At 40.9% G+C, this 17,833-nt stretch overlaps 1 protein-coding gene across 2 annotated transcripts in view; it reads left to right on the forward strand.

The window, feature by feature from the left end:
* Positions 1-17,833, forward strand: part of LOC136858094 (sec1 family domain-containing protein 2) — a 183,197-nt gene that overhangs the window by 72,070 nt on the left and 93,294 nt on the right. The window contains exon 6 of one of the 2 annotated variants that reach the window (XM_067137367.2): positions 12,484-12,556. The exons of the other annotated variant lie outside the window; for it this stretch is intronic. Coding sequence (XP_066993468.2) covers positions 12,484-12,556 — 73 coding nt within the window. The remainder of the gene's footprint in view (positions 1-12,483; positions 12,557-17,833) is intronic. 2 annotated transcript variants of the gene reach the window in all.

The raw sequence follows: 17,833 nt of genomic DNA on the forward strand, positions 1-17,833 counted from the left end.
TTGCTTGCTTGCTTGCTTGCTTGCTTGCTTGCTTGCTTGCTTGCTTGCTTGCTTGCTTGCTTGCTTGCTTGCTTGCTTGCTTGCTTGCTTGCTTGCTTGCTTGCTTGCTTGCTTGCTTGCTTGCTTGCTTGCTTGCTTGCTTGCTTGCTTGCTTGCTTGCTTGCTTGCTTGCTTGCTTGCTTGCTTGCTTGCTTGCTTGCTTGCTTGCTTGCTTGCTTGCTTGCTTGCTTGCTTGCTTGCTTGCTTGCTTGCTTGCTTGCTTGCTTGCTTGCTTGCTTGCTTGCTTGCTTGCTTGCTTGCTTGCTTGCTTGCTTGCTTGCTTGCTTGCTTGCTTGCTTGCTTGCTTGCTTGCTTGCTTGCTTGCTTGCTTGCTTGCTTGCTTGCTTGCTTGCTTGCTTGCTTGCTTGCTTGCTTGCTTGCTTGCTTGCTTGCTTGCTTGCTTGCTTGCTTGCTTGCTTGCTTGCTTGCTTGCTTGCTTGCTTGCTTGCTTGCTTGCTTGCTTGCTTGCTTGCTTGCTTGCTTGCTTGCTTGCTTGCTTGCTTGCTTGCTTGCTTGCTTGCTTGCTTGCTTGCTTGCTTGCTTGCTTGCTTGCTTGCTTGCTTGCTTGCTTGCTTGCTTGCTTGCTTGCTTGCTTGCTTGCTTGCTTGCTTGCTTGCTTGCTTGCTTGCTTGCTTGCTTGCTTGCTTGCTTGCTTGCTTGCTTGCTTGCTTGCTTGCTTGCTTGCTTGCTTGCTTGCTTGCTTGCTTGCTTGCTTGCTTGCTTGCTTGCTTGCTTGCTTGCTTGCTTGCTTGCTTGCTTGCTTGCTTGCTTGCTTGCTTGCTTGCTTGCTTGCTTGCTTGCTTGCTTGCTTGCTTGCTTGCTTGCTTGCTTGCTTGCTTGCTTGCTTGCTTGCTTGCTTGCTTGCTTGCTTGCTTGCTTGCTTGCTTGCTTGCTTGCTTGCTTGCTTGCTTGCTTGCTTGCTTGCTTGCTTGCTTGCTTGCTTGCTTGCTTGCTTGCTTGCTTGCTTGCTTGCTTGCTTGCTTGCTTGCTTGCTTGCTTGCTTGCTTGCTTGCTTGCTTGCTTGCTTGCTTGCTTGCTTGCTTGCTTGCTTGCTTGCTTGCTTGCTTGCTTGCTTGCTTGCTTGCTTGCTTGCTTGCTTGCTTGCTTGCTTGCTTGCTTGCTTGCTTGCTTGCTTGCTTGCTTGCTTGCTTGCTTGCTTGCTTGCTTGCTTGCTTGCTTGCTTGCTTGCTTGCTTGCTTGCTTGCTTGCTTGCTTGCTTGCTTGCTTGCTTGCTTGCTTGCTTGCTTGCTTGCTTGCTTGCTTGCTTGCTTGCTTGCTTGCTTGCTTGCTTGCTTGCTTGCTTGCTTGCTTGCTTGCTTGCTTGCTTGCTTGCTTGCTTGCTTGCTTGCTTGCTTGCTTGCTTGCTTGCTTGCTTGCTTGCTTGCTTGCTTGCTTGCTTGCTTGCTTGCTTGCTTGCTTGCTTGCTTGCTTGCTTGCTTGCTTGCTTGCTTGCTTGCTTGCTTGCTTGCTTGCTTGCTTGCTTGCTTGCTTGCTTGCTTGCTTGCTTGCTTGCTTGCTTGCTTGCTTGCTTGCTTGCTTGCTTGCTTGCTTGCTTGCTTGCTTGCTTGCTTGCTTGCTTGCTTGCTTGCTTGCTTGCTTGCTTGCTTGCTTGCTTGCTTGCTTGCTTGCTTGCTTGCTTGCTTGCTTGCTTGCTTGCTTGCTTGCTTGCTTGCTTGCTTGCTTGCTTGCTTGCTTGCTGTTTTGTAGAGAGTCATTTTTAATTTCCTGCTTAAGTTTTTACTTCTCAGAAGGGGATTCAGTGCCCTGTAGGATCTGTCGGCAGCCTTAATTCGATTTACAATATCTGTCTCAACTTTATTTTCTGATGTTATTACTGAGCCAAGATATGTGAAGCTATCTACTGCTTCAAAGGTGTAACCATCCACTTGGAGTTTTTCAGTGTTCCTTCCATTTCTCTCTGTTACCATATATTTAGATTTAGCCTCACTTATCTCCAAGCCTAAGGACCCAGCCACATCTTTCAGCTCCCTCAAGGCAGTTGTAAGTGCCTCGTTACTTCTAGCAGATATCACCACATCATCTGCATAAGCCAAAATTTGGATCAGTCTATTGTAAATATTACCACCCGGATTAGTAGTTACTGATCTTACAGCTTTCTCCAACACTAGATTAAATAACACTGGTGATAAGGGGTCTCCCTGCCTTAGGCCTTCTTCGGTTCTGAATGATCTTGACAGACTTCCCTGCACTTTTACCTGACTTCTGCTGTTCTCCAGGGTCATCTTAGTCAATTTTATTAACTTCTGTGGGAATTTAAACTCCTTCATTTTTTCCCACAATGTCGATCTTTTAACTTTGTCATAGGCTTGTTTAAAATCTATAAAAAGATGCCCTAGTCGAACATTGTATTCATATGTCTTTTCCAGAGTCATTCTCATGGTGAAAATATGGTCCATCGTCGATCTTCCAGGTCTGAAACCAGCTTGGTACTCCCCTATAATTCTTTCCGCTCTACTACTAACTCTCTTTGTTATGGCTGTAGAGAGGATTTTGTATACTATACTCAGTAAGGATATACCTCGATAATTCTTGCATTGCATGCATGACCCCTTCTTATGTATAGGACATATATTTGCTAGTGTCCAGTCCTCCGGCATTGTACCTGTTTCCCATACCTTTTTAATTATCTCGTGTATTTTCTTCACCAACACTTCTCCTCCATGTTTTACCATTTGTGCTGTTATGAGGTCACTCCCTGGGGCTTTACTGCTCTTCAATTGTTTTATAATATCTCTTATTTCTTCAATCGATGGTGATCCCATATCGTCTTCATCCTCATCTCCATTCTCCTCATCCATCTCTTCCTCCTCACACTCATCTCCATATTCACCCTCCTCATCTCTCTCTGAAGTTTCCATACGGTCTGATCCTTCTTTTTCTTCATTTATTGGTCTGACAGAAAGTAATTTTTCAAAATGTTTTGCCCATTTTTCCAGAATTCGTTCTTTCCCAACAATGAGTCTATCAGTCTCATCCTTAAGCATATTCACTCTGGGTTGATATCCCTTCTTTACTTGTCCAACCCCATGGAAGAATTTTCTGCCTTGTTTGTTTTCAAAATTCTTCTGCATTTCATCCACTCTCTCCTTTTCTTCTATTCTTTTCTTGTTCCTTATCAATGTCTTTGCTATTCTCCGTTTCTCTTTAAAAACTGCAATATTATTTCGAGTGGGTCTCTGTAGCATTCTTTGTCGGGCAAGATTTCTCTCTTCCAGAACCTTATCCACTTCTTCGTCATACCATTTATTTCTATTCTGTTTCCATCTCTCTCCAAGTACTTCCTGCGCCGTTGTATTTATTGCTAGCTTGGTTTCCTCCCACATTGTGTTGATGTCCACATCTCCGTTTCTGCCCATCTGTAGCTTTCTTTGCAGCCGGTCTCTATACTCTTCCTCCTTCTTCTCATCCCTTAACAGTTCTACATTATAGATCTTGCTCTGCTCAGCTCTGTCCCTGGGTTTAATTGCCAGTCTTTCTCAGAATTTGATCCTCACCAGTATGTGATCTGAATCACTGTCTGCACCACGCATGCTTCTCACATCCATTATATTGGAGGCATGTCGCGCATCTATCAGCACATGGTCTATCTGGTTCTTTGTCAGACCATCTGGTGATATCCATGTCTCTTTATGGATCTCCTTATGGGGAAAACATGTGCTCTTAATCACCAGCTCCTTGTTAAAGGCAAAGTCAATCAATTTCCACCCGTTTTCATTTGATTCTTGGTGTTTACTATGATATCCTGCCACTGGGTGGTTTTCCTTCTCTTTGCCTACTTTGGCATTATAATCCCCTAGGACAACTTTAACATCATACTTGGGCAACTTGTCATATACTTGCTCCATTTTTTCATAGAAATGTTCTTTCTCTTCCTCATCGGCATCCTCTGTTGGTGCATGGACACTAATTAGTGATATGTTGGCAAATCTCCCTCTCAATCTTAACCGGCATAGTCTGGGGCTTATTGCTTCATATTCAATCACATTATGACTGACCGATTTCTTGACCATAAACCCTGTTCCTATTCTATTTTCTTCCTCCCCACTATTGAACAAAATGTACTGCTGTAGATCTGTCACCTCGATTGCCTTCCATCTTATCTCCTGTAATGCTGCCACATCTATCTGATATTTAAGTAATTCCTCCTCCAATTTTCTACTAGCCCCGGCCTGAAAGATACTTCTCACATTCCATGTTCCAATATATCCGTATCGTTGCCATTTAGCGCGCTTTAGTCGTCGTAAGTTTGGGACCGTCTGGTTATCTCGATTTGGTTTCTGAACGATATGTAGTTTTGTGGTAGTGGAGTTGTTAGCCCCACGTACCAACCCCCAACCTGGAGGACCAGGGTATCACTCTTAGTCTGGATCATCACCTTAGACCTGTCCGGCTTGGGTGGCCCTACCAGGAGCACATGCTCCCGCCGGCATAGCTCTAAGGATCATTTGAACACGCAAGCCTCCAGAACACCCGGCAAAATGTATTTTGCCTTCGTCAAGGTGGTGATACCATCGGGAGGTATATAAAGTAATATAGATGTATTTTATTTTAAAAGTACCTGTAGTTTGAAACAAGTCTCTGTTAAAGTATTTATACAGTGAAAGGTGTATCTACTGTTTCTGAAGGTGAGAGGAGAGTATTTAAAGGTGTGAAAAACATCTGAGAATAATTGAAAATTTTTGCAATGGGGCCTATAAGAGTATCAGTGTATTATTGCAAATATAATATTGAACTGTTAGCTGAAGCTTCGCCATCAGCTATGCTGTTAACACCTGACCCTTTGCCTCTGCTTTCATGCTAATCCATAATAGACTATATCTTAACGAACTTCGAATTCAGGAAATCTGTTAGGAATGTATGGGTTTTCTAGGGATTTTTCAGTGATACAGACCTTTATCTGATTTTTAGTGAACTAAGTATCTCCAGGCCTAGGATAGAGGACGTGAAATCTGTTTGCAAACGGTGAACAAGGGTACAAAATCTTCAGGATGAGGAAATTAGACATAAGTACGTGGATATGATTAGTGAAAAGTTCCGAACAGTGGACAGTAAGCAGGTTCAGGATATAGAAAGAGAATGGGTGGCATACAGGGACGCTGTAGTAGAAACGGCAAGGGAATGCCTGGGAATGCCTAGGAATAACTGGGTGTAAAGAAGGGAAAAAGCGAACATCTTGGTGGAGTGATGAAGTGAGAGCAGCTTTTAAACATGAAAAGAAGCCTTATCAGAAATGGCTCCAAACAAGGGCTGATGTAGACAGCGAATTGTACGTAGCTGAGAGAAACAGAGCGAAATAAATAGTTGTTGAATCCAAAAATAAGTTGTGGGAAGATTTTGGTAATAACCTGGAAAGGCTAGGTCTAGCAGCAGGGAAACCTTTCTGGACAGTAATAAAGAATCTTAGGAAGGGAGTGGGAAAGGAAATGAACAGTGTTTTGGGTAATTCAGGTGAACTCATAATAGATCCCAGGGAATCACTGGAGAGGTGGAGGGAATATTTTGAAAATCTTCTCAACGTAAAAGGAAATCTTCATGGTGGTGTCGCGAACAGTGGAGCTCATGGGGAGGAGGAAAATGATGTTGGTGAAATTACGCTAGGGGAAGTGGAAAAGGTGGTAAATAAATTCCATTGTAATAAAGCATTATTACACCCTTCCCAACCAAATCAGTGCATGCATCCAGGTCCGAGTGCGTGCAATGTCATACTGATTAGTGGTGTCATACTGCCAAGTTCTTTGTAAATTTGACTCGATTTTGTAATCACTGAAATAACATCACATATCCTCTCAACATGTGAAGTTTCATATCATTTCCCCCTCCACTTCTGGGTGCTTCAGTTTTTTTTTGTCAGGCAGTGTATTATGTTTATTATAATTAGCATGCACTTGCCATTTATATAAATTCAGGTCCTGGTTTCATTACTACGGCAAATATGTAAGGATGCACATTGGAAGTTTCAGAGTACATCAAATGCAAAAGGAAACTTGGTGTAAGTTGTGTTATTGGTTCACTGGCAAGAATAAAATTAGTTCCCCACTATCAGATTTAATTTACACTAGTGATGCTTCAGATAAGTTGCATTATCGAGCTAAAGAATTAGTGTGGGTAATGACCATAATTTCCCAATTCGTGTGTGAAGTTACAGAGTTTGTGTCTACTAGAGTGTGTGGAAGTGTGACTGACATTTTTCTGCCTGTACTGAAAAAATCCACTTTACTAATGTGCACCTTGTTTTGTGACAGAAGTGAACAGTTTCTAAAATAACAATTCCAATCTTTCTTGGCAAAATTGCTTGTAAAATAACACAACAAAAGTACCTAAATGAAAAATCTTTAAGTCAGAAGATATTAAGAGTTTAAACTGCCCACAGTACATACAAAGACAGTGAGAGACATCGTTGCAGAGCTCTGAGATCAGTAGTAGAGGACTGTAGCACTATTGGTTGTACGGAGTTTTGGCTGAACTGGCCAGGTGTTATAAGCATAGCAGATGGGGATGGGTTGAAGTACTGATTGTGCAAGAAAACAAAATCATAACTCACTTGCATCTATCTGTGCAGTGATTTCATTCTTTGTAAATGTAGTCCTACCATTTGCCAAAGATTCAACCTGAATCAAACTTTAACTTCACTTTACTCCTTACTCCTTTTGTGTCTCTTTCATACTGTATATCTTTGAAGGTGGTTGAGGCGAAGCAGTTGTCTTGAAAAATGCTGGGAACATACTGGGGATGTCCTGACCTTCTGTTCCCAATGAAATCTTCTTATTCTCTTCTGGCATTTTTCGCTACTTATGGGGGTCGGCACTAGTGTGTATTTGGTGCAGTTTTGTTGCTGGATGTCTTTCCTGATGCCAATCCTCTGTGGAGGGATATATTCATTATTGCATGTTTCTGTGTGACTGGTAGTGTGGTGTATTGTAAGTTGAAGAGAAGTGTTTAAAACTAACACAAACACCCAGTTCTCAAGCCAGAGGAATTAACCATACACTGTTAAAATCTTCGAACCAGCCAGGAATCAAACCCAGGGCCTTCAGAATCGAAGGCCTGGATGTTGTCCATTCAACCAAGAAGCTGGTTTATTCCCTCCGAAATGAGCACTACAAATTCTTGAAGCAGGCGTCGGTTGTCAGTGCAAGCCATCAGGATTGAAGAACCAAACATTGCAAACTGATGCTAGTAGGTACCCATCTAAAGTAAATTTTATTAATGATCCCACGTTTTTGAAACATTGGTGTTTTGTCGGAAATCACACACAACAAATCGTTCTGCTTCCCTTTGGATCACTTTCAGTTTTCATATCTAGTAATCTTCTGATGGGTCCCATACAATGGAACCATACTTTAATTCTGGATATCAGAGGTTAATTATCGTGACATTTCACTAACTTTCTAGAAAGCAGAAAGAAGCTGCTGAATTCTCAACATTCACTTTCAATAATAATAGTATCCATCATATCACTAATTTATTTAAGAAACACAGTCTCAAAATGGCCTTCAAAACTTCCAATAAGAACTCCTCCATTTTCCACAATTCAAAATCAGTCAATAATCCTAACAAATATAGACTACAGTACTCAAGTATTTCTAGATTAAAGTGTTCCAATTGCGAGGCCAGTTATATAGTTTTAATATTTGCTACCTTGAACATACTAATGCATTAAAACACAACTGTTTCTCTGCAATGGGAAAAAATATGGCTGATTTTGAACATAATTTCTGCACCATCGAACAGAGTTTAAAAATTTTAAGAATTAAGAAGGAACCTTGCTTAATATCATTGAGGAATGCTTCCTACATCTAGGTCAGTATGATAACCCAAACCATAATTTAAATGAAATAACAGGAAAAAACATACATTTTATTTAACACAACCCGTTGATTGCTAATTCATATTCCAAAATGTTTGCTAATCAGTGCTACAAATACTCTCATCAGCTTCCTCCACCTGCTTCCTCTCCCCTTCCCCTACCCTTCCCTTCCTCTTGCATTCGAAGTAATAGCTCGCTCAGAGCAGCGGATAGCACTTTGTGCACCGCAAAAACAGCTGCTGGGAAAAAGCTCACATGGAACTGAGGGAGTAAGTTTAAACGTTGATCTTCTACATTGCATTCTATTTGACACAGCATTCTTCAACTTTAGTTTTCTTTCTTTTCAGACATCCACCCATTCATTCCAATCCAGACTTGCAATAGATACACATATTGACAGTTCCTTAACCGGCAACAGTTCTCAATTTTACCAGTATCTTCATTGCAACCTAGGATGTTCCCTCAGGTCAACTTAACAATCAACACCTGCATTAAGCTAAGTTCCACACCACTGTATATACTGTATTTCTACACAGTTTAAGCATAAGTCTTCGTACTATTTCATACTATTTTTGATGAACATTTCATAACACACCAGCTACTTTTTTTTTTTTTTTTTTGCTTTACGTCGCACTGTCACATATAGGTCTTATGGCGACGATGGGACGGGAAAGGCCTAAGAATGGGAAGGAAGCGGCTGTGGCCTTAATTAAGGTACAGCCCCAGCATTTGCCTGGTGTGAAAATGGGAAACCACGGAAAACCATCTTCAGGGCTGCCGACAGTGGGATTCGAACCCACTATCTCCCGATTACTGGATACTGGCCGCACTTAAGCAACTGCAGCTATCGAGCTCGGTGCCAGATACTTTTAACAACCATAGTGAACGTTTTATAAACAACAACTGTGATATTTGTTAATAATTCTATAACAGATTTTGCATCAAAGAGTGCTATTTTTAGTATTTAAGAACTTGTGCATCTAGCTGAGGATGACCCAAAGGGTTGAAACTATTACTAGTATTTTAAATATAATTGAGCTTCAAATTTTGTATTGATCTACATGAGGAAATATAAACTTTCATTCGAACTGCACCTTGCCATGCTTCCACACCACGCAATATTGTATCTCCACATGATAGCAAGCCAAGAAATTACAAGCCATAAGGGGTTTCAAGGCATTGAAAGAATTTATTTTTACTAGTGGTTAAACAGCGCACTTACACATTGAAGGTTTCTGGTGATGTTGGGATGGCGAAGGGTTAGAACAGTGCCTGTACATTGAAGCCATACTTCTTGTTCAGGTGAGGTGATGCATATTTGTATATGATATTACTCTATGGAGGATGATTTCCTGGATGAAATATGTTTTGAAAGGGTTTAAAGATGGCTCCATGAATCTATGTCATTTGGAAGGGACCTATTTGGGATGCACCAGTGACACCTGATTATAACAAAGATGCTGTGTATGGTGCAATTCAGAGCAATCCACACACCAGCTCATGAGCCATAGAACAAGATATGAACGTCAGCCAGGCATCAATACTGTGCACATTGCATCGCAATAAATTGTGCACGTCGAATGTTATATGTGATCATGGATACTATTGGTCTTAATTATTATGGTTCATGTAAGATTGAAAGAAATGCATGACAAGAATTCTGCTTCCACCAGCTTTGAAACTCAAACACGCGACAGAACATTGGCCCGTTAACACCCTTGGCCACACAGAAACTGGTTGTGACTGTTCTTGTACCATAACATTTCAATGTCAACTCAATGTATTATCAAATGCTGAGCATTCCTTTTATGGTTCTATGTAGCTTCCACCATAGTCCCAGTCTCATCCTTGGCTGTAACAATATAGAAGCTGCTGGGGTATTGGTGGTGCTGAGTAATGACATTCGGAGCATGATCAGTGCATCTGAGTGTTATGATAGGTATGTTGCAATAGTGCTTTCTGGGCCAGAGAGAAAAGCTATGGGAAACTACCTCACTCCTCATATTGTCTGGTATGCCTCATTTTGGCACAGCCATTGGTTTTTGCAGTTTCCCTATAACCACATAACCTTTGGTGGTGCTATTTGAGGATCCATCCAGCTTCTGGTCTGATGACCTAACAGACAGGCATGCTTTCATTGCTAGATATTGCTTCTTATTGCTGACTGCATAAATCCCATGAAATAGGGGTGGATGATTCACTCTGTATATTGCAACCTGTACATTTTGTCTCTATGAAATGGAACATTTCAAAAAAAAAAAAAACAGAGAGAAATGGAGTGAACATTATACAAAAGGGTATATCATGTCGACTAATATAAGTGACTAACTTATTGACCCAGATGTTCCCATAAATAAGTGCATGTCCAACCCTTGTCTTGTTTCTCTGTGGTGTGTGAAACCACACTGATTTTCACCCAACTTACTCTCAACCAGTGATCGCACCCTCCCTTCCAAAATGCCAGTGAACACCCTGCCTTTTAACTCTGATCAATGAAATGCCTTGATAGTTATTTCAATCTTCCTGTTTCCTTGCTTATAGATAGGTGCAGTTACTGCTTTTACCCAATCAGAAGATACATTACTAACTTTCCACACTACTCTTTGAAGTCATTTCATACCTACCTTCCCAATATATTTCACCATTTCAGTTTTTACAACTGGATGCCCTTCTTGACATCAGTCTCATCATAGGAGTTAATGAGATGGGATGAAATGAATGACTTGATATATGAAAGTAGGAAGGGAGAGGATGAAACCTGATGCTGGCACATAACCTACTCCTTTTGAATAGCACCAATGGGTCTGCTCAAGGCTTTCCCATCCATTGGATGATTCACCATCAACAGCATCATATGCCCTCACTCCATATCAACACTGAGGAGAGATTTGGAATTTAATCCAAGCTTTTGACACACACAGTCGAGTAATTAGAAATATACCACCATCTCTCCTACTCTGCTCGCTAACCTTCTGATGCTGAATTTTTTTTTTTACCAACAGAACTTGAACCGGCTATCCACAGTGTCAGACCACATATAGAATCGATGCCTTAACAACCATGACCATCAGGTGGGCTCTGTTCCCATGAATAAAATAATTGTTTTATTATATTACTTGTAACATTCTTATTAATGTAAAGGACATCTTTTTGTTTCTTTTGATGATTTTGTCACATGGAAATGTATGTTTATATCATTTAAAATTCTCTGTTATCATTTATGGGGGCGTATCAAAAAGTAAATTACACTTCCAAGTTATGGCCATTTATGAAACCACATACACATAGGCAACACAGATAGGACAGCATACAATGTAAGTTCACTTTTCCACATAGTCCCCAAGAGACTGTAAACATTTCTCGGAACGGTCAACCAACTTTTCAAATCCAGGTGTGTAGAAATCATCTCCAGCATCATGTAACCACCTGGAGAGGGTTGCTTTCACCTCCTCATCGTTTCAGGATCGTCGTCCACCGAGATCCTTTTTCATCTTACCGAACACATGATAATCGCATCACACTAAATCTGGACTGTACGGAGGATGTTGCCATACTTCGCACCACTGCAGCAGTTCGGACATGTGAGGTGTTGCATTATCGTGCAACAAAATCACACTGGCAATCAGTTTTTCCCGCCGCTTTTCTTTAATTGCCTTATGCAATCAGTTCAACATTTGGCAATATGAAGCCAAGTTGATTGTCGTGGCTTTCAGCATAAATTCAACGTGCACCACATCATCCATGTCAAAGAACACTGTCGCCATTACCTTTCCTGCTGAAGGTAGGGCCTTGGCCTTCTTTCGTGGTGGTGATATGGTGTGCACCCATTTCATCGATGTTCTCTTTGTTTCGTGGGTGAAGTGGTGGACCCATGTTTCATCCCCTGTGATGATTCACCACAGAAAATCACTGCCCTCCGCAGAGTACCATTGCAAAAGTGCCAGTGATGATTAAAACATTGTCCTTTGTGAAAATTGGTGAGGGGACGTTGGGACCCATCTTTGACATAGTTTACGAAATCCAAGGTGCTGGTGAACAATGGAGAGCACACTGCCATACGAAATGTTCAGCATGCTGGCAATTTCATGCAGTTTTATGCGCCGATTCTCTCTAATGATCCTAATGATGCCATCCACACGGTAAACATTTGCAATGGTACTGGACGTTGCGGGCTTGTCTTCGCGATATTCGTCCGTGAGATCCGTGCGTCCGGCGTTAAATTGCTTACACCACTTTACAATACCTGGGCGAGAAATTGCACGTTCACCATATACAGCAGTGATTTCACAATGAATGTCCGTGCAATTGAGCCATTTAGCCCATAGAAATCTGATTGTTGCACGCACCTCCAATTTGGAGTGAACATCCGGTTGACGCGCCATTGAGCCTAGTCTGCTCTGCTCACACAACATGACGAGATACCACACCAACCTTCCTATCGGACGTGTCGACAGTTACTGTAGCTCACTCCGTATTGGCCACAGTCACGACACACAGCGTGCTCTCGCAGCGAGCTAGTGTAACTTACTTTTTGTTTCGCCCTCGTATATGTTTTAGCCTTTTTCACATTGATCATATGCATTGTCTGATATCTTACTGAAGTATATTTAATGCAGGTCATCTTTGCTGGATGATATGATAGTTGCTCCTGGCTGTCTAGCACATTCTGATGCAGAACACTGTCCCCAGGTAGATCTCTCATTGTTTTTAAATCTTACCGGTACTCTTATATCTTAACTTTACATGGGTCTCAAAAATTCTAATGCTTAAATGGTAAATTAAACTTATTTTCCTTATGGATAAGAATTTCCTTTGTACGGAGTGTTTGTGCGATAAGTACAAATAACATTACAGAAGGTAGGGATAAATATCTGTAGTTCATAAAATAAGGTCTTGTAAAATTGTTTGTCTGAGGTAATAGCTTGTAGTAGAGTGTCATGTTTATGAGGTAGGTAGTAATTTTGTTTGCCCATTGGCTTATACCACCCTCTGTACTGTGCTTCAGGCAGTTTGCACATATAATATTTCGTAGGTGCATCACTTCACTGTAACTTCAAGTAGTATATATGCCTAAGGTGTAAGAAGCAGTTCTAAGTACATCATTGCACTGCAGCTGTACACATCACTTCACTGTGGCTTCAGGACGCTTTATGCATGTGTAATGTGCAAGAAACAATTCTAAGTACATCACTGCACTGCATCTTCAGATAGTATGGCATGCATAAGTTGTATATAAATGTTCTACATATAAGAAGCGAACGTTTTTACGCTAGAAAATATTGTAATGTCAGCAAAGCCCTAAATTGTTAATCATCGATTACTGCCTAGCTATATGCATCTTAGTTTCAACTTCATTTTTTCATTTTTGAAATAGGACATGATTTTGACATCTGTATCCAGGACTCTACCAATTACCAGCATAAAATATATTTGTACTTATCTCCAAAACACTATCTATTTTAATTCTCTCAATTACTCTGTTCAGGTATTGTATTTTGATCTTGTCATATGGGTATGAATAAGTCATTTAAGTGCTTCAGTGTTCATATCACTCAGTTTTATTATACCCAAGCTCTATATGATGACAGGGATTGCATACATATTGTTTGCTAAACTGTAGTGAACAGATAATTTCATTCATAATTGTTATGTAGACTAGACCCAATTCAGTTTCCTCTTTCATTTCACTGAATCCTACACTTGCCTTGGCCTCTTCTACAATAGTCCGCCATCTACTTCGATCCTGAGCGGCTGGTCTCCATAGGCGGATGTTCATTGCCCTCAAGTCAGCTTCAACTTCATCACTCCATCTATTACGGGGCCTTCCTTGTCGCCGTCTTTTGTCTACTCGGGATTTAACTACTTTCCTTGGCATTCGATCTTCCTCCATTCTTTCCACATGGCCAAGCCATCGCAGTCTCTGTGCCTTAATAAATCTAACTATATCCTCCTGGTCTAATATGTTTTGTATTTCAGCATTCGTCCTTATCCTCCAACCATTCTGCTCTTGAATTGGGCCATATATTCATCTAAGGCCAAGGCTCACACAGGGCTGTAGCGCCGGATAAGTGAGTAAGTGAATCATTCCTCATCTAAAATATGCACCAGTTACTTTGTGTGAAGTTGAAAGATAGTTTTCAATTTATAAGAGCATTCTAACTGCAGAAGGCAATCAATGACGATAGAAAATCTGGAAAATGATCAATTGCACCTTCAAAGAATAGTAATTTAATATGATTGAACAATATTTACAGTTGTGTTTTTTCTGTTCTGATTCCTTGCCAGTATGTAAGTAATAATAATAATAATAATAATAATAATAATAATAATAATAATAATAATAATAATAATAATAATAATAATAATAATAATAATAATGCTTCTCTTTTAAGTTACATATTATTTATTTCCTATATTTTTATCTAATTTTTTTCCAAGTTTTGTTACATATTTCTCATTTTCATATTGCATAAAATCCAGGCTCTAGTGATCTGGCACCTTTCCCATTTTTATAACACCCTCTGATTTTGGAGCCCATTTCAACCATGTTCATAAGTGTTGGGAGGAGGTTTAAAGCCAAGCAAAACCAGTTGCCAAAATTTCTTCTCCAGTTTGTTTTTCACTGTTCTCTATCCCTATCTTTAGCAAATCATTGTGAACTATCTGTAATTTTGTCTGAATTTGTTAAGTAATTACAATGCTATTGAAAGAAGCCTACTCAACAGACTTTCCAAAAATACATAGTATTCAGGATGATACGAGAGAGAGAGTGTGTGCGCGTGCGTCTGTCTTTCCGTCCACCCAACCCCTATACCGTTTCTTTGCAGGTGAGGATGAAGTGAGATGAATCTTTGTAGCAAATGTTTACTATCAGATGCCCTTCCCAACGTCGTCATCAGTGGACCTCATCAGGAGATTAAACGAATGACGTGATATATGATAGTAGGAAGAGAGAGGGTAAAACCCGGTGCTGGCACATAACCTCCTCCTGTTGAGCAACAAAGAGTCTGCTCAAGGCTTAATGACCCCATCTGATAGATGAATCACCGTCAACACTATCATGCCCTCGCTCCGTATGAATACTGTAGAGAGGTTTGGAACTGAATCCAGAAATTGTATATCACCACCACCTCTCGTACTCTGCTGGCCAACATTCTGATGGTAAACTTTTTTCAACCAACAGGACCCAAACTGGTTAACCGTGATGTCAGATCATATAGACTTGACACCTTAACTATTGTGGTCACCAGGCAGGCATTATTTAGGATGATAATGTGGTTGGTAAAAGACATACTGTAAATGTTTAGGTAGAGATTTTAATTATGTGCAGAATATTATTTAGAGACCAAGAGTTGCAGACTGAAAGGCAGTATATTTATTAAATGATTATAAATTGAAAATAAATTTTTGCTCATAAACCGTAAAGAAATTCTAGTGAAACATGAAAGTTTTTCTTAAGATTATATTAAGTCTCAATTTATCCTGGATTTTCTGCTACAGCCAGCCCCGTGAAGTAGGGGTAGCGTGCTTGCCTTTGATTCCCGGCCAGGTCAGGGATTTTTACCTGGACCAGAGGGCTGGTTTGAGGTCCATTCAGCCTATGTGATTAGAATTGAGGAGCTATCTGATGGTGAGATAGCGGTCCCGGTCTAGAAAGCCAAGAATAACGGCCGATGGGATTCGTCGTGCTGACCACACTACAGCTCATGACCTGCAGGCTTCCGGGCTGAGCAGCGGTCACTTGGTAGGCCAACGCCCTTCAAGGGCTGTAGTGCCATGGTTGGGTTTGGTTTGGTTTTCTGCTGCAGGATATGCTGAAAATTACAGTAACAAAGTTAGGATGCTAGGAAAGATGATCCAGGAACCTATTACCCTGGCGTAGCAGGGGGAGAGGTGATACTCCCACGTGGTACGGATAGGGAGGTCCTGACTGGCTTGCCGGCAGACTTGAGGGAAATGCAATACCTCTTGCAGACCAAACACACAACCCCCTGTGGGTGGAGAACGCAGACGAAGAATACACCCACGGTATCCCCTGCCTGTCATAAGAAGCGACGAAAAGGGGCAGCCAAAGGGATGATTGTATTTGAACGATGAAACTACTTGTGATTAATACCACCACACACGGAACACCATGGGTCGCTTTTACTTGCGCGTAGTACCACTATGTTGGTTACAAAATAGGTTTGTGATTAGTAGCAAGAGAGTGCGTTGCTGGCTTTTACAGTACCTGTGATTAGTACCACTTTAGGAGCAACACCGAGGTTCTGGTTTGTCTATGATTAGTATCCACTATATGAGGAACACCACGAGATAGTGCGAGTCCCTGTGGTTAGTACATGTATGTGAAGAACACCATAGGTTTTCGTTGCCTGTAAATGGCGCCGCAATGTGCAAAATACCATAGGTCTGTATTACATGTGCGAATTGCATTACCTGTGAGTAGTACCATAATGTGTGGAATACCACGAGCCTACGCTACTTTTGATTAGTACCGCAACATGAAAAATACCATGGTTCTACATTGCTAGTGATAAGTACCATTATGAGAGGCTGATGACATGGATTTTGAACTCTTTTGGCTAGTTGTTGTACGTCTTACCAACACAGATAGGTCTTATGGCGACGATGGGACAGGAAAGGCCTGGGAGTTGGAAGGAAGTGGCCGTGCCCTTAATTAAAGTACAGCCCAAGCATTTGCCTGATGTGAAAATGGGAAACCACGGAAAACCATTTTCAGGGCTGCCAACAGTGGGGTTCGAACCTACTATCTCCCGAATACTGGATACTGGCCGCACTTAAGCGACTGCAGCTATCGAGCTTGGTTTGGACTCCTTTAGACTACAAGCATCGTCGATTCAGTATTAAGCTTTAGAAGCAGTTTCTTGGTCAGTAATACTATTGCTTTACGTCAGTTTCTGTGAATGTGAGGCAATGCGGGTTGGATCCACTAATTGTATTAAATTCATATTCACCCATTCATTTTTTGTCCTTACATTTTGAATTCTGGTCAATGGAGGATTTCGGACTTTTAATTTGTCATTACATTTCATCTCATTTCGACCATTCCGATGACCTAGACTTTATGCCCCTTTAAACAACAAGCAACATTATCATCATCTGGAAAGATGATAGAAACATACAGAGGAAGAAATGTGTAGATACAGGCAAATGTGGGCAGAGGGAGCAAGAAGAGAGAGAAACTCAAACATAGAAACAGGTGTATGTTGTGTGCCTTCAGCAGACTTGTTCCTGCTTCCCTTCTTAATCAGTTGTTTAAACTCATTCGTTCTTACAATTCATCTTTCTTGATGTGGAAATAGTTAATAAAAATGCTGTATAAATGTAAGAATAGGGCGAGATAGATAACAGGGTAGTATGATAGCTGAGTAGCGTTGTCACTGGCTTCTTCCAAAGATGTACACATTTCAGATATCAGCTAAAGCACGTAGGATTCTTCAAATTAAGAGGCATATCCCCGTGGTTTATTTATTTGGGAAACCAAACAGCGAGAAGCCGAATTACAGAGTTCCGCAATGAAAAATATATTTACAATGGAGTAACACACTGCAAACATTAAAAAAAAAAGTTGAAGAATAATGAGGAAAAAACATCTAATAATAAAACATATATACAATATCATTATAGACCGTTATACCTTTGTGTTCAGTCTGCAAGCCTCTGTGAATTTACTAAACGTCACTGCAATCATCTGTTTGCAACCAGTGCTTTGGCCTCGTTTAGTTATATGCCTCTTCTCTTTAAATCGTTCGAAACTGATTCTAACCATCGTTGTCTTCGTCTCCCTCTACTTCTCTTACCATCCATAACAGAGTCCTTTATTATCCTAGGTAACCTATCCTCCTCCATTCGCCTCACTTGACCCCACCATCAAAGCCGGTTTATGCGCACAGCTTATTCCATCTAGTTCTTTCCTAACTTAGCTTTTATCTCCTCATTCTGAGT

This window comes from Anabrus simplex, chromosome 1 (assembly GCF_040414725.1).
Source record: "Anabrus simplex isolate iqAnaSimp1 chromosome 1, ASM4041472v1, whole genome shotgun sequence".
Classification (NCBI taxonomy): domain Eukaryota; kingdom Metazoa; phylum Arthropoda; class Insecta; order Orthoptera; family Tettigoniidae; genus Anabrus; species Anabrus simplex.